The sequence below is a fragment of the Polistes dominula genome, unplaced genomic scaffold (genome assembly GCF_049000335.1).
Source record: "Polistes dominula isolate Pdom_NZ unplaced genomic scaffold, Pdom_raw_medaka contig_25, whole genome shotgun sequence".
NCBI classification, from domain to species: Eukaryota; Metazoa; Arthropoda; class Insecta; order Hymenoptera; family Vespidae; genus Polistes; species Polistes dominula.
Window position 1 is genome coordinate 398,806 of NW_028301094.1, and position 23,239 is coordinate 422,044.

At 35.5% G+C, this 23,239-nt stretch overlaps 2 protein-coding genes across 14 annotated transcripts in view; one reads left to right on the forward strand and one right to left on the reverse strand.

Annotated features, from left to right (window-relative positions):
* Camta (Calmodulin-binding transcription activator) overlaps positions 1–14,842 on the forward strand; it is a 47,625-nt gene extending 32,783 nt beyond the window's left edge. For 5 of the 8 annotated variants that reach the window (XM_015332059.2, XM_015332061.2, XM_089176467.1 and 2 more), the window contains 11 exons: positions 511–699; positions 787–1,182; positions 1,263–2,099; positions 2,171–2,506; positions 2,589–2,836; positions 2,930–3,129; positions 3,408–3,515; positions 4,521–4,681; positions 4,907–5,385; positions 5,937–6,092; positions 6,982–14,842. In XM_015332059.2, coding sequence (XP_015187545.2) covers positions 511–699; positions 787–1,182; positions 1,263–2,099; positions 2,171–2,506; positions 2,589–2,836; positions 2,930–3,129; positions 3,408–3,515; positions 4,521–4,681; positions 4,907–5,385; positions 5,937–6,092; positions 6,982–7,120 — 3,249 coding nt within the window. In that variant the 3' untranslated portion in view covers positions 7,121–14,842. Of the gene's footprint in view, positions 1–510; positions 700–786; positions 1,183–1,262; positions 2,100–2,170; positions 2,507–2,588; positions 2,837–2,929; positions 3,130–3,407; positions 3,516–4,520; positions 4,682–4,906; positions 5,386–5,936; positions 6,093–6,257; positions 6,283–6,981 lie in introns of all 8 variants that reach the window. The other 3 variants (XM_089176464.1, XM_089176465.1, XM_089176466.1) reach the window with 3 other exon arrangements.
* Positions 10,625–23,239, reverse strand: part of tn (tripartite motif containing protein thin) — a 49,427-nt gene continuing 36,812 nt past the window's right edge. For 2 of the 6 annotated variants that reach the window (XM_089176459.1, XM_089176458.1), the window contains 5 exons: positions 19,158–19,817; positions 18,805–18,966; positions 18,224–18,368; positions 16,383–16,664; positions 10,625–16,092 (listed from right to left, as the gene is read on the reverse strand). In XM_089176459.1, the coding sequence (XP_089032585.1) occupies positions 15,661–16,092; positions 16,383–16,664; positions 18,224–18,368; positions 18,805–18,966; positions 19,158–19,817 (1,681 nt within the window). In that variant the 3' untranslated portion in view covers positions 10,625–15,660. Of the gene's footprint in view, positions 16,093–16,382; positions 16,665–16,873; positions 17,576–18,223; positions 18,369–18,804; positions 18,967–19,157; positions 19,818–21,649; positions 21,741–23,239 lie in introns of those variants that run through there. The other 4 variants (XM_089176463.1, XM_089176462.1, XR_016177898.1 and 1 more) reach the window with 4 other exon arrangements.

Here is a 23,239-nt window from a genome sequence, read left to right on the forward strand (position 1 = left end):
GCGATATATCAGCGCTAGGATGCGAAGGGAAGCCAAATCCTCGAGAAAAGGAAGATGTCAGCGAGAGCTTGCCAGAGTACTATCTATATACATCTATACATAGCTGTAAGGTGCCTTAGAATCGAGTTTATTCTTTTCGTTTGAAGCAGTCCTCGACTCGATCGTCGTATACGTGTTCGAAGCACCTTCCGATACGCGGCGTCACGGCGTGAATGAAATGAAGGACTCCATTGGGGCTACACCCAATCAATACTAGGAAGCCGACTTCCACCTTCCTAAATCACGTCCTCTCTACCTTGATCAAAATCTACCGAATAGTATACTCAAATATTCTACTCGCGTTTTTCTTATATAACTTTCAAATCATTTTTATCCTTTGAGAATTCTTTCTATTGCGATCAATATTACAACTCTAGCTTGATTCAACGTTAATCCGTGTGAATTTGAAAGCACAAACATTTACTAAGTGATCGACGAATATTTCCTAATGGAAGTTATTTGTATGTTTAGGAAATTGCTGCCATCCTTATAAGCTTTCAAAGGCACACCGAGTGGCAAAGTCGGGAAGTTAAAGTTAGACCTCGAAGTGGCTCGATGTTGCTTTACTCGAGAAAAAAGGTTCGCTATCGGCGAGATGGTTACTGTTGGAAAAAACGTAAGGATGGTAAAACCACGCGGGAGGATCACATGAAACTTAAGGTCATTGTCAATGAAGTATACGTTTAGGTATACATTTCTACACGTATGATTAATAAAAAAGGTAATTTTGTCAATGTGAAATCTTAGGTTCAGGGCGTCGAATGTATCTATGGCTGTTACGTGCATTCGGCGATCCTACCAACGTTTCATAGGAGATGCTATTGGCTCCTTCAGAATCCAGACGTTGTCCTCGTTCATTACTTGAACGTTCCATATCCGGATGGTGACGCGAAGTTAGCGGCATTGCCAACGTGTCTTGCATTACCACCAGACAAGAAGGAATGGACGCGGGACGAATTAGCATCTCAATTAAGGCCCATGTTCCTCGGTGGAGACGATGATCCGAATAATCCTCATTTAACACAACACTCCACACATCCGGTTGACATGATCGTTTCGCAATTGCTAGATAGACAGAGGGCATCGTCCACTTCTAGCAGTAACACACCAATTGCACCCAGAAGATTAACACCAGATAATCAGGTTAGAAGTAGAAAATAGTTGAAATTATTTAGATATTTTTAGTATCGCATAAATAGTTAAGTCGATACTATACCAAACAGGTTTCATCAACGACCGGCGGTCAGCAGCCCTCGACAACAGCTTCGCCGGCTCCACGTGTATATTCTAGACATTCCCATTCGACTCAGAGCCAGCAGCCGGCTCCTTTAGTTTTAAGTTTGCAACAAATTCAAGGTGGAGGTGGTCTTCTGATACTTAACAGTCAACCATATCATCATCAACAACAGCAGCAACAACAGCAACAGCAGCAACAACAACAACAGCAGCAACAGCAGCAACAACAACAGCAACAACAACAGCAGCAACAACAACAGCAACAACAGCAGCAACAACAGCAACAACAACAACAGCAGCAGCAGCAACAACAACAGCAGCAACAGCAACAGCAGAGTCAGCAAGTAGAAATGCAACAAGTGACGGAGCAACAAATCGTACAGCAAACCAGCGTCGATAGAGAACAACAAACACAGCAAGAGATCGATGCACAGGATAGCATGGATCGAACGACGGTTCAATCCTTGCCTATCACCAGTTCAGCTTCCGAGGTTACAGATTTTGCTAAGATGTTAGACTTGAGTCAAGAAGATATTCAGAGAACGTTATCCGCAAACATGGTTCCGCCCTCCCCGTCACCCTCACCCGCAGACGATAGCATGATAAATCCGATGGACTTTATCGATTCCTCCGACGATGTTCTTATCAACTTGGATGCCTTCGATGTGTTTGGGGATCTACCTGAATTACACGATTTCGAGGCAGAAGATACGAAGCCAGATATCAGAGGTGGACATGAAAATGATGTTGGATGTCAGCCTGGGACAACCGTCCAGATTGCAGAATATAGTCCCGAGTGGAGTTATACCGAGGGTGGAGTCAAAGTACGCATATGAAATATTCAACAAGATTTCTATGTCGTATGTATTTATATTGATTTTTCAAATACTCGTAGGTTTTGGTTGCGGGTCCATGGACAGGTGGGAATGGTTCGCAAAATTATTCGGTACTTTTCGACGCGGAACCAGTGAAGGCTTGCTTGGTTCAACCCGGTGTATTGCGTTGTCAATGTCCTGCCCATGCTCCAGGTATCGCGTCTCTTCAGGTAGCATGCGATGGATTTGTCGTATCGGACAGCGTTGCTTTCGAATATCGAAGAGCACCTACAACCGAGCCGAATCCAGAAAGAGCATTGTTGGATCGATTGGCGGATGTGGAATCTCGATTGCAAGGACCAGGTCCGCCGTCCCCAGCGGCTCACCTGGAAGAACGATTGGTGGCTTATTGCCAGGTACGTTTAATGGTGGCCAGAGGGGGTACTATTCTTATAGAATTTCAATAGTGGAGACACTAATGGTGGGATTATCCTTTAGGATGCTGTCGTTCGTCCGTGGAGAGTCGGTGCCGAAGCTCTTCAATCAGGTGGACCGACCCTGTTACATTTGGCAGCAGGATTGGGATATTCTAGATTAGCTTGCGCGTTGCTACATTGGAGGGCCGAAAATCCGAGTAACGTATTGGACGCTGAAGTGGATGCTCTTAGACAAGACAGTGCTGGATTGACACCGCTCGCCTGGGCTTGTGCCGCTGGTCACGCTGATACAGCTAGAATCCTTTATAGGTTGGCATCGACCATTGGTCGAACGATGTCGTCATGAATAAAAAGGTGGCTGAATGAAAGATGAAACGTTCGTTTCGTCGTTCGATTTTGCAGATGGAATGCGATGGCGTTGCGCGTGAGGGATCGTCAAAATAGAAGCGCAACGGAGCTAGCCGCGGAGAACGGACACACGGCAATCGCCGAAGAACTGAATCGGCTCGAAGCCAGAAGGCAAGACGAGAGGCTTTTCTTGCGACCAGCCAGCCCTAGCCCTAGGAGGCCTTCTCAAGACAGCGGTCTCGATCTGGCGTTGTGTTAGTCTTGTTTGCTATTATACTGCCCTTTCTCCGTGCACACGCGCATACACACTTAATATCCACACGTAAATCAAATCAAATCAAATCAAATTACTCCTTTTATTTGCCTTCCCTTTGAGACAAAAAAAAACAAAAACCCTCACCTCCAGCCTCCCCTACTAACCCCGTCCGAACAGTAAGTCAGTCCTAGAGAGTATAAAAGGCCATAAGTTGTGCGAGTGTAATATCATTAGAGGCAAACGAGTAGTATTAAGGGGTTTATCGCAAAAACACAGGTGGTTCCCCGCTCCTGGACAACATGGAATTGTTGCAAGAGGATGAGTCGTCGTTAGGCCTCGGCGATCAGGGAATGGAGAGCGCTCCGACCCCTCAAGAGACCGTAGGTCCGTACCCTCCTCGTTTCCCCTTCTGTTTGTCTGTCTGTCTGTCTGCCTGTATCTATCTATCTGTAATTATCCGTAAATCTGTTTTTCTGACACACGCCGATAGATCTTACTACCATTCCGACAATGACAGTATTGCGTGGCCTTTGAATCCGTAGATATATCCTAGCTAATACAGCGAACCCCTTACTTTTGAAACACGATCTCTTTCTCTGTCTCTGTATTACGTACTAAACGACGACCAGGCGGTCGAGGCTCACTTATCCTCAAACTCCTCTGAAACTCTTGCAGCTTGAGCAGTATTGGTGTTGCTTGGCCTTCGTAAATGCTGGTGTTGGATATGATTGCTGTATAAAAGTCTAACTTTCTTAGCCGCCTACTAACACCTTCTCGGCCCCTGCCGATGATTTTTTCTCTAAGACGACTACGGCGACGGCGACGACGACGACGATGACGATGATGATGATGATCTCTCATTTGTACGGGACGAGCGTCGGGTCGTACCTCGTGTGAATAGGGTATAGGTATCGCCTATACGAAACTTTTATTTCAACCGTATAATTATTAATATTAATGATCATAATACTCATAATAGTAATAATAGAAATAATAATAATAATAATAATAACTAATAAGGACAAAAAGAATATTGTCTATTGAACGAAAGTATGAGAAAAAGGTGGCTAATAATAGAGAAGTCTCGGAGTAAAGTCATCGGATAAACGTCGCTCTAACGAGAGTGATATATCTGTCTATGAAGGAACTGAGGGAATTGTCAACACCGGTGTGTCCTCTCTCTTCAAGATGTCGGTCTGTATAATCGCAGCCGTTTAACCGGTGTAATACAAATAACGGCGAGTCTTGGTGTTAAACGTTTTATTGACATGAGATGTGGCTCATCGTACGTTAACGGCTTTTAAAAGTTCGGTGTTGTGATCGGTGTGGTTTCGGCGGTTCGGGATAAGACTTTACAATCTTCGCTAGGGTGGTGATTCCTTTTTATAGGGGAAGAAGACGCGAGGGTGCTGACGTTGGCCGAACAAATAATAGCCGCGCTACCGGAAAGGATCAAGAGAGCGGAAGGTGATTCTCCGTCTTCTTCCTCGTCCCCTCCGCCACCGCCACCACCGTTGTCGCCGTTAGAAGATGCTTTGATGGAGCAAATGGTGAATTACACTGCTTTTTATTCATATATTTATTCATATATACGTATATTTAGAAAACTTACACATTATAGATGCACACACTCACACTCACACACACTCATAATTACTCTACGTAGATATTTGTTGAAATGAAACGCGTGTGAATGCAATCGATGTTAAATTGGTTAAACGTTGGCTCACGTAACTCACGTAAAACGCACTTGGCGACTGGAACTTTGTTTCTAGCCTCTCGATTCCGGCGAATTGTTCGACTCGTACCGTGAATGCAGCGGAGGCGCGGCCTCCGTCTCGGATGCCGACGCCGAAGCGAGTCCATCGAGTCCTTCCAGCAGTTGCCTGACACCGGACTCGCCTTCGCCACCACCGACAACGGCAGACTTTTGCGAATTTTTGCAATTGCAGCTGCAACTAGACGGTGGTAACAATCAGAACGGTGCCGGTCAATACTATCCGAGCTGTAACGAGCGAAAATTTGCCACTGGAAATGATGGAAATGGTGGTGGGAATACCGATGGGAACGAAGCTGACTTGAGTAGGTTGACCTTGTCCGATCGAGAACAGAGGGAACTATATCATGCCGCAAGAATGATCCAAAAGGCCTATCGGAGTTACAAGGGTCGTCAGAGGCAAGAAGAAGCCGAAAGACACGCAGCAGTTCTCATACAACAGTATTATCGTCGGCACAAGGAGTGCGCTTATTACAGGTAATCACCAACCATTCACGATTTTCTTGTTCTTTTTCTTTTTCCTTTTTCCTATTTGCTTTTTCTTTTTGTCCTGTTCGTTCCTTCGAATCTCGCGAGATCAGCCGACTAATTTTAACGAGCGATGAGTAATTATCGAGAGATACGGACATGCACGTTCGCCGCACATTAATTTAACGTGATTCAGGTCAACCAGCCCGATAACGCTCGAGTTCGAGGTACGTGCCGCACGGGGCAAACTTTTAATTGGCGTCGTAAATAATTCAACAACTCTTTCTTTATTTTCTTCCCTCTTTCGTCAGCGCCTTGCCAACCCTCGCTTGACTCCCTCTACATTTACAACGAACCGCGACGGTGCGAATACAAAATTAACTTAACCTTTTTCCAAGTTAATACAAATCTCATTCGATCGTAAGCCAAGTTTATTTCTTCTTTTTTTTTTTTCTTTCCATCCATCCATTTCCGTTTCCTTCCACGACTACGATTGTTCTTGCAAATTTGCCAGAGAATATAAATGTTGAAACTACTTTGATTGTATTTCACGTTTAAAGGCAAGCTACAAAGGCAGCCCTGGTAATTCAAAGCAATTATCGGAACTATCGGTCTCGTCCAGGATCAACTTGTTCGAGGCAACAGGCGGTACATCAGCAAGCGGCTCATCAAGCCGCCCGAAAGATCCAACAATTTATGCGCCAGTCTAAAATCAAGTTAGTACACCAGACTTAGATTTCTATCCCCCGTGCATTTCCTGTTGCAACGATGTAGCACGCACATTAGTTACGTAGAGTTCTTGTTAGCACACAAAAAGGCTTACCGTACGAAAGACAAATTAAGTTCTAAAGTCTCCCTCTTCTCTGTGTGTACTAATGCAGCTTGTCGTGGGACGATTCACGACCGGTAAGTAACAACAACAACAAAAAAAGAAAAAAACAAAACCAAATAAGTAGGGCGATCGTTTCGGCGAACACTGCTCAATAAAAAAAGAAAAAAAAAAAAATTAAAAAAAGAAAAAGAAATACACGTCGAACGATACCTGCTGAATATCGCTTCAACCACGACGATCAGTATTCCTTGTTACACGACACGAACTTCTAACCGATGTCCGTCGCAGTTACTGCAGTTTTTCATTGTCAGTGTTACATATACATATATACATATAGAAAGTAACGATGCATTCGTGTTACTCGTATTAGCGGCGTTCGTATTCAAGTAATCTTTATCTTTCTTTATATATATGTATATGATGTCGTGTTGATTTCGAAGCTTCCATCGTAGACGAAAGAAGTTTTTCGATCTTCGCGCTGGAAATAGATGAAATATTTTCCTTATTTTTTCTATTTGATTGAGCGATTTTTTTTAATTTCTTTTTTTCTTTAAGTTTCACTTATTAAATGAATAAAAAAAAAAAAGAAAGAAAGAAATCAGCGTGATGGATCGAAGGACAGCTAGATCTGCGCCTGTTAACGTTGTCGTTGACGAGTTTCGTGGGATTGCTTGATCGTTCGGTGTTGTGTATCACTAATCCCGATAAAAAGCGGTGTCTGATTGTAATTTGGATTGATTATATGTAGAGAAAAATGTTTCCTTACAAATTAGACTGCAGAACGCCAGGGCCGCCGCAAACGGGAACGCGAGGCAGCCAGTGGGCATTTCACGGGTGGTTGCTGTCCCCCAAAGCTCGCACTCATCTAGCCCAGGGGCCAGCCTACTAGCCGGCAAGCCAGAGGTCATTTAAACGATCGTCAATCCAACGGCACGAGGAACGCCAATGGCGACACGATTGGAAAGTAAATTCTCCAAGAGGAAAATCCTTTCAATTTCAAGGAATTCATTCATTCATTCATTCATTTATTTATTCATCGATAATACATTTGATGCTTAATCCTTTCGTTACGACATTTTGCAAATGTCAAATGATCCAGCCCATATCTTTGGCAAACTTTCAATTGCAATTATTAAATCAAAGAATCATCGAATTACAAACAAACAAACAAAGTTAACTTGTAACGAAAGGATTAAATATTTTTTTTCCTTTTTTTTTTCTTTATGGACTACAAGAGAACCAAAAAAGAGCTTTTTATCTTATACAGTGTGAATGAAATTTCTATTTTAAATATTTCTTTTCTACTTTGACGTCCAACATTTTTACATTTGTTTGCGATACCAACGTTAGTACCACCTTAACAGCATACTTTTCATGATATTTTTAGGTATAAAATTGTCTTCCTTGATGTGTTACATCTGTTGATACTAAAATTTCATTTATTTTTCTTCTCACATTATTCATTTTTCAATATGTTTCTTTATTTATTTAATTACTATTAATCATGTGTGAATTTTGACGACGAAAAGAACGAGAACCCTGCCTTAAGTATGTTACTCTCATTTTCATTAAGTTTCAGAAACGATAAAACCAAAATTGAAAAAGGTGGAAACGATCGGTGTTGATTTCAACACAATTTCGACGTACGAGAAAGAGAGAGAGAGAGAGAGAGAGAGAGAGAGAGAAATAATTGACGTCCTTGGAATAATAAGGCAGGGAGGGCTGTTCAAATAATTTGCTGAAGAGAAAGAAAGACAGAGATAGAAAAAAAAATATATATTTTGAGAAAAGAAAAATCAGTGAATCTTTTACGATTCTACTCGGAATTATATATATATTTCATTTTTATATTTTACGTATAATAATTATGATAAATACACGAGCGCATGCGCGAATACACACACATACACATACAGAGACACTTGAATGAAAATCAAATGATGTATACATAAACATAGGACATACACGAGTACAACAAACATATTTTAACATTGACACACACACACACACATCTATATATATATATATATATTTATAAATGAAAATATTAGTGCGATAATCGAATCCTATTCACAGTCGTCGTACCCGTATGCTCTGTTCTCGTGCTCGTAGTTCAAAATCAAAACAAAAATAAAATGAAGGAGGATTTTTTCTTATTGAACAAAAGAGAGAGAGAGAGAGAGAGAGAAAGAGAGAGAGAGAGAGAGAGAGAAGGATGTGGAGAGAATGTTAAACTTTGTCGAGGTGTCGTTTTAGGAAAATTCGTGTGCGTTATTTTGTCGAGGCAAATTAAGTAAGAAAGAAATGAATAAAAAATATCAAAGATGAATAAGATACATTGATGATGGAAATGAAGCTGAAGATTATGAAAAAAGAAGAAGAAGAAGAAGAAGAAGAAGCATAAGAAGAAGAAGGGTAAGAAGAATGTATTGGAAGGAGAGAGATGCAGCAACTCTTCTTAAAACAAAAGAAAAAATAAAAATGGAAAAAGAAAAACCGAAGAGGTAAAAAAGTAAGAAACAAACAAAGAAACAAATAAAAAATCGGGGTTTTTTTTTCGAAGAACGGGGTGGGGGGCGACTCATCCACGGGCTGTGCTTAAAGTCACAGTATAATCAATTTTCGTAGTGTTAAAACGTTTAGGATTAAGCTAGTCGATTATATATATAAAAATATATATATATATATATATATATATACATATACACATATATGTATATGTATATATATATATATTGTTACAAAACTACCTACCGTTTCTCCTTCCAGCGTAGGGGATTTTTTTAAAAAGATTCTTTAGCGTATAGAGAGAGTGAGAGGTAAATTTACAACAACAACAACAACAACAACAAAAATTAATATTAATAAAAGGCTAAGTATAGAAAAAAAAAAGAAAGAAGTAGAAGTAATAATAATAATTAAAAAAGAAAAAAACATTTAAACGAAAGAAAGAGAAATAAAGCGAGGGTGTGATTGAACAGGTGTGTGAGAGAGAGAGAGAGAGAGAGAGGAGTGATGGGGATGATTAAAAAAAAATAATAAAATGAGTAAGGGAGAGGTTTAAATGACACGTCGTTGTAATTGGATTATGAGTCGTAACTTGCGCGTAAGAAAGCTCAATTTTAAGATGACAAATGTCTATTGTGATAAATTTAATGGTGATCCAAGAAAGTATTTCCACAAAATAACTAAACAAACAATTGAGAGAGAGAGAGAGAAAGAGAGAGAGAGAGAGAGAGAGAGAGAGGATAGCAGGGGGGTGATTAGATTGAAGTAGTAAAAAAGGCAATGGATTGAAATGACAGACAGACAGACAAATTTTGGCGTGTTCTTTTTTTACTTTTCATTCAAAACAAGGTACATTTATATACATATATGCATATATATATACATACGTGTTTTAGTTATCGAATTATATTCACACAAATACCTACACACACATACACATACATGACACTGATAAGATTGTTAAATTAAAAAGACACGATTGGTATTAATTTGCGGATAGGTAAAGAAGTTTAGAATTAGAGGTAAATTTAAAAAATAGAAAATGAGAAGGAGGAGGAGGAAGGAGGAGGAGGAGGAGGAGGAGGAGGAGGAGGAGGAGAGAAGAGGAGAGTGAAAAAATAAATAATGGAAATATTGTACACAAGAGTCAATTCCAACGAGCATTCTCATGCCACTAAGCTTAAAGAAAATTATTAGTTATTAAAGAAAAAAAAAAAAAAAAAGTGGGAAAAAGGAAAGAAGGAAAAAAGAAAGAAATGAAAAAAAAGATTCCATAAAAAAAGAGAGAGAAAGATAGACAGAGATGAAAGGAAAGAAGTTGAACGAATTAAAAATGATGGTAAAAAATAAAAATCATAAAAAAAATTGATAAAAAAAAAGTACTACTACTATTACTACTACTACTAATAATACTACTACTACTATTATAATAATAATAATAATAATAATAATAATAATAATAATAATAATAGTAATAATAAATAATAATGGATATGAAAAAAAAACATTCTCACACTCTTTTAATCATTGTTAAATTAATGAATGAATCATGATCCTATCTTAAATAAAAACCAAAAAAAAAAAAAAAAGAAGAAGATGAAGACGAGTAAATAATAATTAATTCTATATACATACACAAAACTATTATTATATTCATATTTTTGCTTATTGCATATTTAAGAATCTATTTAAACACGAGTGCTAGCGAATATTTAAATTGTATATGAGATGAGGGAAGGAAGGATGGAAGGATGGAAGGTTGGATGGAAGGTTGGATGGAAGGTAGGAATGAGAAAATGAAAGAAAAGATGTTTAGATGAGAAGTTTTGTGAGAGATACGCGCGAGAGGAGAGAGTGGTCGACGGAGGAAACAACAAATGGGTCTTTCCTCCTGAACGAGATACATCATTTTTATTTTTGTTTTTTTTTTTTTCTTCTTGTCTTGTCTTGTCTCAACTATTTCGTCTTCTCTTTCTTGAATTTTTGTCTTATTGAAATTATTTTTTTCTTCTTCTTCAAAATGATCGTCGTCGAAACAGAACAAAATAAAATACACACACACACATAAAACAAATATCTTGTACTCTACTCCCCCAAATTGTACGTGGCAATCAAGTTTCGAAATTTTTCACCTTGCGAATCGATCTCTCGAAGAAACTAGGACGACAAAGATTTAAAAGAAAAAAAAAAAAAAAAAAAAGGAAGAATTTATAGAGAGATCAACATCGAAGGGTTCAAATTTCTTCGATAGTTTGGAAGTTTTGGCACAAATGACTGCGAATGTTAAAAAGCGGCGTCGAACGAAAAGCGTCCGTTTTTCTTCTTTTTTTTATCGAGACACTTAAATATAAATAAAATAAAAATAAAATTAAAATATAATAAAATAAAAAAGTAAAGTAAAAAAAAAAAGAGGAAGATAAGAGAAGCACGCGATATTTTTCAGTCGTAAATAAAAAAAAAAAAAAGATAATTAAAGTAAAAGTAAAAAAAAAAAAAAACTTAAGCTAGTCGACGCCACGGATAAACAAAAAAAAATATTTTCAGGAATTTCCCCCTCCCCCGTCCGATTAATTATCTGCTCTCTCGTATGGATATGTAATATATTGTATTCGAACACATGCATACATACATACATACATACATACATACATACGCGTCAAAATATTTACGTACATTGTATACAACAAACATAAATGATTTTCAAATCTGAACGCGCGATTTTTAAATTCTCGCGGGGAGAGCGAGGAATAAACAAATTTTTAAGAAAGAAAGAAAGAAAGAAAGAAAGAAAGAAAGAAAGAGAGCGAAAGAGAGAGAGAGAGAGAGAGTGAGAAAGATAGAAAGAGAGCGCGAAAGAGCGTGAGAAAGAGAGAGAAAGAGAAAAATAATTAATTAAATAAATAAATAAATAAAAAAATTTAACATTAATTAAAATTAAAAAGACATCGCTAGGATAGGCGCTTATAACGAGGATACAGAAGAAAAAAAAAACTTTTAAGAAAGACATTTTAAAATGACATACAAAATACAATTAACAAATTATTCTTCAGATAACAAAAACAAAAAAAAAGATAAAAATAAAAAAAAGAAAAATTATTATGTCAGAGAAAGATAAAAAAAAAAAAAAACGAGAATCAAGAAACAAATTCAACGCAAGTTCTATATATCCAAGATTATATAAAAAAATATGGGAAATAGAATTAAAAAGAAAAAAACAAAAAATGGTCATTTTTAAAATCTACATAAGAAAGCCAAGAGTCAAAGACGAATAGTTGATAGGAGCCGCATGGCCTAACTGCTGCCACTTTAATTAATTAATTAATTAATTACAAACTAATTACTTATAACTTTATTACTACTCGATTAAACTCGATAAAACAACCAACAACAGATGATGATGATGATGTATATATGTATGTTTACGCGTATGCACGTGTATGAAGCGTTCACATTTGTTCACTCATACACATGCACGTGTAAATATACATACCTATATATATATATAAATAAATATAAAACAGAGAGAGAAAAAAAAGGAGTACGTCATGCCACTTTTCAAACTAACTTTTTAGAACGCAGATGACGAATCAGTAGGTATAGCAGAAAATTAATTAAATGAAAAAGATGATTACACACAAAAATAAATTAACAATTAATTATCTTAAATTATTAATTAAATAACATAACATAACATAACATTAAATAATAATAATAATAATAATAAAAAAATAATAATAATAATAATAATAATAATAATAATAATAATAAAAGAAATTTCTCTTCAAATGAATTGGGAATGATTGATTCACGGCTATAGGATTCGAGTATTTCCAATTGTCCAGTCCAAGATTAAAGAATATAATGCAACAAAAAATATAATTAATTATAAATAATAATAATAATAAATAATCTAAACTTAACAAAAAAAAAAAAAAAGTAACAAGATGATAAAAGAAAAATTAAAAAGAAAAGATAGAAACATACGATACGTACATTTACAGGGCGCCGCGTGAATTTTGCAACTCGCAAACGCGGAGAGAAAAAGAGAGAGAGAGCGAGAGAGAGAGAGAGAGAGAGAGAGAGAGAAAGAACAAAAAAGTATGAGAGTGTAAAAGAATGAAAAAAGAATGAGAGAGAGAGAGAGAGAGAGAGAGAGAGAGAGAGAGAGAAGGATACAAACTCTTTTCTTCGTCGTTCCTTCGATTAAAATTAGAAATAAAAAAATAAATTTATAAATAAATAAAATAATAATTCTTTCGATAACTCCGCGGAGAGAGGTATTTTAAACACGACGGGGCCCTTACGTACATTATTTTCTTCAAGCTTCGTTTTTTCTCTCATTCACTTGAACAAATACACACGTACACACATACAATACACATTGCGACAAAAGAATTGACAAGAAAATTCATCTCAAACGATTTACCTTGCAATAAAAAAAAAAATAATTGTAATTAAAGGAAGTAAATTGTGAAGTGAATTTTGTTGAATTTTTTTCGTCGTGATTACCACCTGGCCATTGATTATACTGAAGACATAGAAAAAAAAAAAAAAAACCATATGGAGAAATGGGAGACACATGAAAAAGAAAAAAAAAAAGTAAAAAAGTATAAAAAAAGGAGATAATTTGTTAAGCGTTTCGTTTCGCGGAGATCGAAAGACGCGAGACAATCTCTGTGAAATGTACGTATCACATTGTCGAAAGGGTCGAAACGATCGGATCGGTGCCTAGCTCATTTTTCTATACACTGTTCCTTGATTAAGACATGGTCACTTCGTACCTGCTTGCTGCCTGCCTGGTTCGTGTTACATAAATAATACCTACATACATATTTCTAGTCGTACCGAGGTATATCACAAGTTGTGTACTCTCCTCGACATCAAAATAACGTCCAAGCATGTTGCGTACTTTCGTTGTGATAATTCAGACGGTCGAACGAGCGAGCGAGCGAGCGAGCGAGCAAGGGTGTGGAACATTGAACAAAAGAACAAAATCGAAAAGAGTTTGTGTGTGTGTGAGAGAGAGAGAGAGAGAGAGAGAGTTTAAAAAATAAAAGAAAAAAGGTGATGGAAAATTCACCCTCGCTTGTAAATTGTTCTCCGTTCACACATCACACACACACAAATATACACTTACACATACAGGACAAGCAACTTAAAACATTTTTCTATGATTATCTTAGAGAAAGTTACACGTTTTTATGATCGCTCACACTCACGCTAACAGATTTCAACATACGAAACAAGTATTTACTTTTAAAACACTTACACAACACACAGAACAGACATACATACATAAATTGTATAATTTGTTGCATATCCCGTCGATCGTCGCAAAGTTTCGCGATATTCCCGGAATGTTGATGGTTTCGACAGCTGTTTCGACATGTCTCTCTAGTCTAGGCGTTTCAAAATTTCCTGATGGTTTACATCGAACGTCGTTCACTTCGTAATTGAATTCTCGTCGACGAGGAACTATTTCAAAGTGGATAAAAGAGAGAGAGAGAGAGAGAGAGAGAGAGTTAAAAGAGAAAGGAAACATTTGATTTGAAATACGTATGTGTGACATACTCGCATTTAATTATAAATAATAAAAAAACAAAAATATAAATAAAAAGGTGAAGATAGACGTTCGATAATAATCGTCCGGAAGGATCATTTTGAAACGGGGACGGCGCAATTACACGTACACGTTTACTTTTAGTGAAATAATTAACAAAAATAAAAATAATAAAGAAAAGAAAAGAAAAGAAAAGAAAAGAAAAGAAAAAAAAAAAACCACATAAATAATAAAAAAATAAAATAAAAAATAACGAATAATGGTAAAGAAGCCTCCATCTCTTGTAATATTTTTATTATCGCAAACGTAATTATTACATTATTAAATTATATTAAATAAAGGATTACGCTACTGTTTATTATTTATCGACTAACGTTCAACTAATACTTGTAAATAAATAACGACAAATATTTTATCTATATATTTCCGATCTGGGGGTGTCAGGCGGGGGTGGTGAAATTACCTCTTGTCCACTCTAGGATCGATGATCGTGCGATCATCGTTCGCCTGCCCTTCTATTGTTACACCATTTCAACATTGCATTTAATAAATTATATATTTATTGACTCACTCACCTTTTGACTTACCCCTTTCGTTCATTTTCTTATTTTCCTGATTTATCTTACGTTGAAATATATATATTTTTTTCTTTTCTAATTTCAAGTGAATCAATGTGTTGATTGTTGAAAAAGGTAGGTGATGTTCAATAATAATTCATATGAATTAATCATCAAATGAACGAAAATGATTTCTATTACACATTTCCTTCCGCAACGATTTATTTTCTTTCAAGCATATACAAACGATACAAACTCTTCGTTTCGTAATACAAATTCAAGAATTCTTTTTCAACATAAAATGTGAGTTTGTTCTTAAAGTTAGAAGAGACGAAAATGAATAAAAGTGAATAGTGAATAGGATATGATGAAAGTAGGAAGAACGAATGAAAATGAAATCAAAAAGTGATTAACAGTTAAATAAAAAGAAAATATTAATGAGCAATCGATTATAATATGACTGAAAGTCTATTATTATTTTATGAATTGTTATAAATTATTTCTTGAATAAAGAAAACAAAAAGACTCGGTTGGTTATACTTAAAATTAATTGTGGAAGATTACAAGGAAGCTTCTAACGTTCTCGTTTATCGTAATAATTGAGAGATTGATTCTACGCTTTGATAAATAATGATTCCTCGTACATACACAATACAACAACATACATTCGTGTATAGTTCTCTCTCTAACACGTTGAGAAATGCTCCGTAGGTGTTGGAGGGTTAATTTAACGAATCAAACACAGTTACACGCGAGACTTTCTTTCTTTACAAATGGACACACGTGTGTCAATTGAACAACGAATGAAGATTTTTATCATTTAAACATCAGAATACTTGTACACGATGATTTTCACGATCGCAAATGACGATATTACCATTGGATGTAACAGCAACACCTTCGAGACCTTTGAATTCTCCATCTCCGCTTCCCCAGCCACCAAAAGATTTCAAAAAGTTACCTTCCGGACTGAAGATTTGTATTCGATTGTTTCCGGAATCAGCAACAACGATGTATCCTTGTTCATCGACCGCCACTCCTCTTGGAAACTTAAACTGACCCTCGTCCGAACCTTCGGATCCAAATGAACTCAATACACGACCATTAACGTCGAATATTTGAATCCTATGATTGTTCCCATCGCTTACGATCACACGATTGGTGTTGCTAACCGCTATGTAATGTGGATGTTCTAGTTGACCACGTCCACTACCGCATGATCCAAATTTTCCCACGAATGTTCCGTCCGATTGAAATACCTAAGACGATTATTCGATACCGTGATACACGAACATGACACAATTAATATTAATATCATTATTATAGAAATATTTTTGCAAATTGTATCGTTCTATTGTACAATACTATTATACGTTTTTTTTTTTTTATATGGGTCCCTAATAATATATTGAAAATGATTTTCTTTTAGATGGGATGAAAAATAATTGAATGGGAATTACTGTGATTCCAAAGGAAATGGCCAAAACGATTATTTTTGTTGATATTCGGTGATTAGGGTGGTATTAAATAAATGATTTCATCGACCCACCTGTACCCGGTGATTCTCTTTATCGCAGACATAAATAAATCCAAGAGCATCCGTGGTAATACCCCAGGGATAATTGAATCGTCCGTCTGCGGTACCTTGAGAACCAAAAGCCCTTAGAAAACGTCCAGAAGGATCAAGCACCTGAATCCTATGATTATAACGGTCAGCGATGATATATTGGCCGATTCTGTTAACGGCCACACCTGCGAGGCAGTCGAATTCACCTTCCCCGCTTCCATATGTTCCAAATTCCTTCAGGAAGTTACCGTTACTGTTAAATACCTGGAATTTTTCAATTGCTTTAAACTCTTTTCAGCATTAGCAAAATTAATTTAAAAAAATAGTAAAAAAAAAAAAAAAAGAAGTAACTCTTACGGTGATTTTTTAATTATCATATTTCTATGGGGACTCGTATCGAATTATTTCCAAAGGAAAATTATCCAACAATTTTTGCAAAATAATATCAAAAGAAATAGCGTAGCCAATCTTGATTCTTTTTTTGTTTTTTTTTTTTTCTTTAACACGAGTCTAATTAAATTAAAACGCGCATGGGAAATTTAGACTGGAAACTTTGCATGCACAAAAGAAAAAAAAAGAATCTTAATTCAGTCTCTCGCATCTGAATGAACAAAATGTAAAGAGAAAGAGAATGCTTTCTACAAATGCATAATGTTTGACGAAATTAAAGTTAAATGCGCTTTGTTAGAGTTTCTCTGGTAACATAATAAAAGCTGCATGAAACGCTATCGACTGGATTCTACATATACACACACACACGCACACACAGGTGTGTTGAATGAACACGGGGATTGAAAATGGAACTTATCGAGAACTTTTGTTAAATATTTTATCATCACGAATCATCGTAGAAATTATTAATGAAATTACGAGAGTCTCGTACGTGTCCATGTGTGTACGATCATATTCATTTGATTTATTTTATTTGTATTTTGACGACGATTTTTTCTAAATGATTATTTTGATTAAGTTTCGAACAAAATTCTTTAGATAAAAACAAAATTAGTCATTGTTTTTTTTTAGAATAAACTATTGTAATGGTAAAATGATAAATCGTCAGATTCTAAACTCTTTTTTTTTCATTTTGGAAATACTAATGAAGTACTTAGTAGTCTAGCGATTGGCCTTGGGACATTTGAACGATAGCAGTTGCTGCTGCTGTGGTACCTGCCCGGCTGAAAAGGAATTTTTAATAAAGAAGGTATAGACAATGTTCACAAAAGTCTATACTTTATCTGTATATTATTATTTATATATTCTCTCATATTATATTTGTTTTTTTTTTCTTTTTTTCATACTCTTTTCATCAAAGGGGGTGGGATAACAAGAAAAACAATGCTTCATATAAATGTCTATAAATCACAAAATTCAAGCATTATTATATAGAGACCAAGTGAGTATCATTGTGTTTCTGCGAATTTCGTATAAACTAAAAGACAAATTTATCATTCAAGACAAATTTTCATAGTTGGATTTCTCTCTATCATTATCAAGTTTTTTTTTTTAATTTTTTAAAATGTGTGTGTATGTTTAATGATTTTCTTCAAAGACGTTCGACGAAATTTAACGTAATTGACGACGATAAATTTCTCCCGACTTTGTTGAAAATTTGGAAATCTTTTTGCTTTTTTTTTCTATTTCTTTTTTTACATTTTCTGTTTGTTTTTTTGAATTGGACAAGGGGTTGTTCGGAGAAAACAGAGATAGATAGATAGAGAGAGAAAGAGGCATATGAATCCTCTCTACACGCAGATAATCGGTGTACTTTGATAAGGGCCTTCGTAGGTCGTTGGACGACATCGTTGCTGAAAGTTATTATTTACTTGAACACGATGATTGGAGCTGTCAGCGACGACGATGGTGTTGTCCGGGCCAATCGCAAGGCCTCTTGGCCAAGTAAAGCATCCGGCTTCGCTCCCCCGCATCCCAAACTTAAACAGCTGACGCCGCTTCAGCAGGTAATTACTCCTACAATCGAACACATAGAAATTAAAATAAAATGTTCTTCTCTGATTCTCTTGAAAAAGGATCATCAAAGAATTTTCGAAATAAATTTCATAATTTTCAATACACACACAAGAAGTATCCATTTATATGTATACCTGTATATTGTATTATATCAATATACCATATTCCTGTACCATATTCAAATTTGTTTTGGAGAATAATTGAGTAAATTTAATTGGACAGAGTAGGTACTTTTAGCTAACGAACTGTGTTAATTAGGAGTTAATTATAATTAGTGTGTAGAAAATAAAAATAGGTTATTTACATTCGAGAAGATTGGAGAGAGAGGTAAATAGAATATAGATGAGTTGGATCAATAGTAGTAGCATTAAATGTAGCTGATGTAAGGTTCGTAGGCTAACGTTTAGAATAATTCTTCGAAGGAGGTGATATTTACCTAGTGGAGGAACCTGCTGCCGCGGGTATAACGGGAGCTGCTGTAGGGGACGTGGGGGAGCCTGACGGGTTTTTTTGATCGTCGTCAGAAGATTCGAAGGACGTTTGACCGGTGTGCCTAAGAGGTAGACCCAGCGATAACCTCCTAGAGGTTGCGCTGGCGCTACAAAAAAAATCAAATAAAATAAACATTAAATATGGTATTGAAAAGCAGCGTGGGACAAGCAACGAAAAAGCAGGTGTCATTTTAAGAGAAACGATTTAGAATTGATTGTACATCAATTTTGAAAGATGTATTAGTTTTTTTTTATTGGATAGATCCAGTTTGATTTGAACTCATAAATGAAAGTGTACCTGGATGAGGGAATCGAGGTTGTCGTGGAAGGTGGCTCCTTGTCTTTGGCACTACGATTACCGTATTTATTTTTAAGATATCTTGCCCAAGAGCTGAGAGCTGCGCCATCCTTTTCGGTACCTGATCGGTCCCGTTCTGGGCTCGGTTCCCTCGACTTCAAAGCGTGAGTACTACGGCTACGTGCTAGTTCAGAACCGGCGCCGTATTTTGCCGCGAGATAGGCGTTCGGTGATTGGGTGGTTGGGGACGGTGGTTCCTCGTCTAGATCTACCTCGTCGCCCCCGAAATTGTGGGAACTTCTCGAACGTGCCAATCGTTGTCGTCTCTCCTTCAGTGCCGCGTAACGGGACCTGGGTAGAAGGGTTGATGGTTCGGTTGTCGTTGTTGTTGTCTCTGTTTCTCCTATCGCCGAGGCAACGTTCTCTCTCTCCCGTTCTTTCTCTCGTTCCCGTTCCCGTTCCCGTTCTCTCTCCCGTTCCCGTTCCCTTTCTCTCTCCTTCTCCCGTTCTCGCTCTCTTTCTCGTTCTCTTTCTCGCTCTCGTTCTCTTTCCCGCTCTCTCTCGCGTTCTCTCTCGCGTTCTCTCTCCTGTTCCCTCTCTCTCTCCCTCTCTCGTTCCCTCGCTGCCATTGCCGCCTGACTTCTGCTCTTGTTCAAGAACCTGAAACATTACACCGCCACATCCAACGTTTTCCTCAATTCATTCAACTACTTTTCTATTTGACTATTCATTTTGTTGTTTTTTCCCCCTATTTATCATCTCTTTTGCGTGTATTCGTATAGATTTTTATAATTAGGATTATCGTCATTGGAAATTATTTTAGCCCTTAATTCGACTTCAAACAAATTCATATGTTTGTTAATTTATTTCTAATCGAATTGGGATGGTTTAATCATCATCAAAATCCAAAATGACAACCCTAATAATTTGATGTATGCGTGTATGTGCATATTATGATCAATATTTTGTGAGATTAGTCAAATGTTATTCTCGTTTCAGAATGATTCGTTATTGCAATGGTTTTAGTTATGCACGCGAAGCCTACACGAATGTACTTTCGATCGCGCGTACTTTTTCATAGTTTTTTTTGAAATTGATTTAATCTCTATTAAATATAATCCTTCGCGAAATGAAATTATTCTAGGCGCGATGTTACGTGTGTTAGCGTAGTTATCGTATCGATTGTAGGAATATTCAACGCGAATGATTTTATCCGAATAATGTGCACGCGTTTTTGAATATTAATATAGGTAAGTACGTTTTTGATGCAGCATTTAACTCAACAAAGTTTTAGAAAGGTGAAAATATTTTTTTAATTATTTCAAATTAAAAATGAATTTTGTTGTTCGAGATTGTCATCGATTCCACCTTCTGTTTTATTCGAATCAATGATTACCTAATTAAATTACTATCATTTGAGAACGAATGGATTGATTTCTTTTTCAATGATATTCTTTCAGAATTTTGTATTTTTTAAATCATCGGATTAATGGTATTTTTTATTTATTTTTTTCTATAACAAATAGTTAAATTCGATATTTCCATGTAAACATATTTCCCACGATATTATTTTATTTTCGCAGATATTGGTTTTTGAAAGTTAGTCATATGAAAAGCAAAGTGTTTGATATTCGTCCGCTCGATATTCATCCACCCACCCTTTTCTCCACTATACCCCTTTTAACATCGGTCATGAAAAAGTTAGATGATTGTTGCATCGTAAAAGAATTATTGACAAATGGGGAAGAAGCAGATTTGTGTGAATTTTTTTCTGTTTCAATTATTTGTTCTTCTTTTAATCCGAACGATTTCGGAGTAAAACTCGATTTGAAAGAAATCTTATTTTTTTTCTACATAAATTCGATAAGCAATGTTAATTATTTTTGGATTGTCGTATCGATTGAAATTAATTCGATTAATTTTTTTTTTTTTTTTTAATTATTACCACATAAAGCTATTGTGTTAGAATTTCAAGAGAAACATAAATAAATGAAGAAAATAAAGACATCGATTTTGTTTTTAGTGATCCGATCGATAATTATTTATATTATTTATTATAATATTAAATTATACTTTTTTTTTTTTTATAATTTTTGATATGCCATTAGAATTTTCTCGCTGTTATCGACAAGTATTGATTAAGTATCGGTCTGATCACTAATTATGCGTAAAACAGTGATTCCCAAAATGTGTTTTATAAAACTCTGAGATTTTAATTAATTTTGGAATATTTTATAAATTATTCACACTGAACAATTTGTCTACAATTATTTGTTTAAGTTTTGTTAATTTAGTTGAAATAACTCGTCATTTAATTCAATTTGGTGATGACGTACAAACACTTTGGGAATCCCTGACAGATTGAAGAAAAAAAGAATTGATATAAATACAAATCGTAGATCGTTAGTCTTTTGAAAGCGAATTACTACTCACTATAATTGTGCCAGCCTACACAACATGTAAAGCATTTTGGGAATGATAACGCATTATACCTGACATGAGATCGGCTGATAATTCTTCCACGAGTCGAATTTCTCTCAACGTAGTCCAGTGCCGTATTAAGCGTTTTCAGCATTCCGGAATCAATAAACATGAGTATTAAATAAATTAACCGTATTTCTTTTACTTTTGTTTCACACGATAAGCTTGTTTGTTACAAAAAAATATAATCGGCATTTAGGCATATTCAAAGTTAAACAATAATTAATTGTAAAATTCTTTTTTTGTTTATAGTGTTACCTTTTCCGTTCTTTCAAAAGTTCCTTCTTAATCCGGCACTGAGTGTCATGTTTTTTTTTTTTTTTTTTTTTTTTAAATCATGATGTTACTCATGGTGTTACTTCGAGTTCGATAGGGTGAGTTTTATCACTGACCATCATATATTATTGTTGATTAATTATTTATTATTGTTCATTCTATAGTTCAATTTGTCAGTGTAATAAATATCTACATTTTTTGTTTTCTTTAATTAAAATAAAAAAATATATATATTTGTTCTTTATTATTCCCCGCTTAAAATGATAAGATGAAAATGCTACTATCAAAGGATATTTAAACTAATCAAAATAATAATCAAAATAATAATAATAATAATAATATAAAATAATAATTAACAAATAATATAAAATATATTATGTACAATTGAAAAACGGGGATGATACATAAAATGATAGATACAAAGATAAAACATTAAACAAATTATTGTACAAAAAAGAATAAAAAAAATTGTCTTGCAAGCGGGTATACACGAAATGAATTTCTTGGTTATTATTATATACGTATATGTACAATAAATATACTGTGAGGACAGTTTTGACAGGGAAATAAATAATACGAGTTATTACAAAGAAAATGCAGTTTATTTACCACACCAACAAACTGACTCTCAAGACGTATGTATGTATGTATGTATGTATTTCGCTAAAAAGGAAGATAAGAGCGTAGAAAAACTTAAAAATTAAACTTCGCGATAAGTTTATCGGCAAATGATGGGGGTTACGACAAAGTGTGTTTGTTTCTATGTGTCCGTGTGCAATTTTGGAAAAAATCACACACGACCCGGTAGAGTGCCGATTAAATTTATATATCGCGAATTTTTGTTGTTTCCTTTCTTTCTTTTTTTTTTTTTTTTTTGGGAGGGAACGATTTTGAAAGCTTCGGCTTTTTTTTTTTATTGCATGGATTTTTCGTAAGCTGCTTTTAAACAGGAGGACGGTTTCTCACTACACTCGTTTCTTTTGTATTTTTTTTTTTTTTTTTGTATTTTTGTGTTTGCGTGTACGTGTGTGTGTAGTACGTGTGTGTTCCGCGTGTATTCGTTTGTCACATAAATTTGATATTAAAAAAAAAACGACAAATAAAATCTTATACGAAAGCTAATTATAATCTAAGAAGAAAAAAAATAAAAATAAAAAGACGCGAGAAGCGTGATCGCGAATAAATTATTAATAAAACAAACAAAATGATGGAGAATCGCGATCTTATCACAATATTTCAAATGCACGTTTTATAATTACGTTTAGAAGCATAATGCAAACGATCAAAGTCTATTGATTGATTAATGTATTCATCCGAACGAGGAT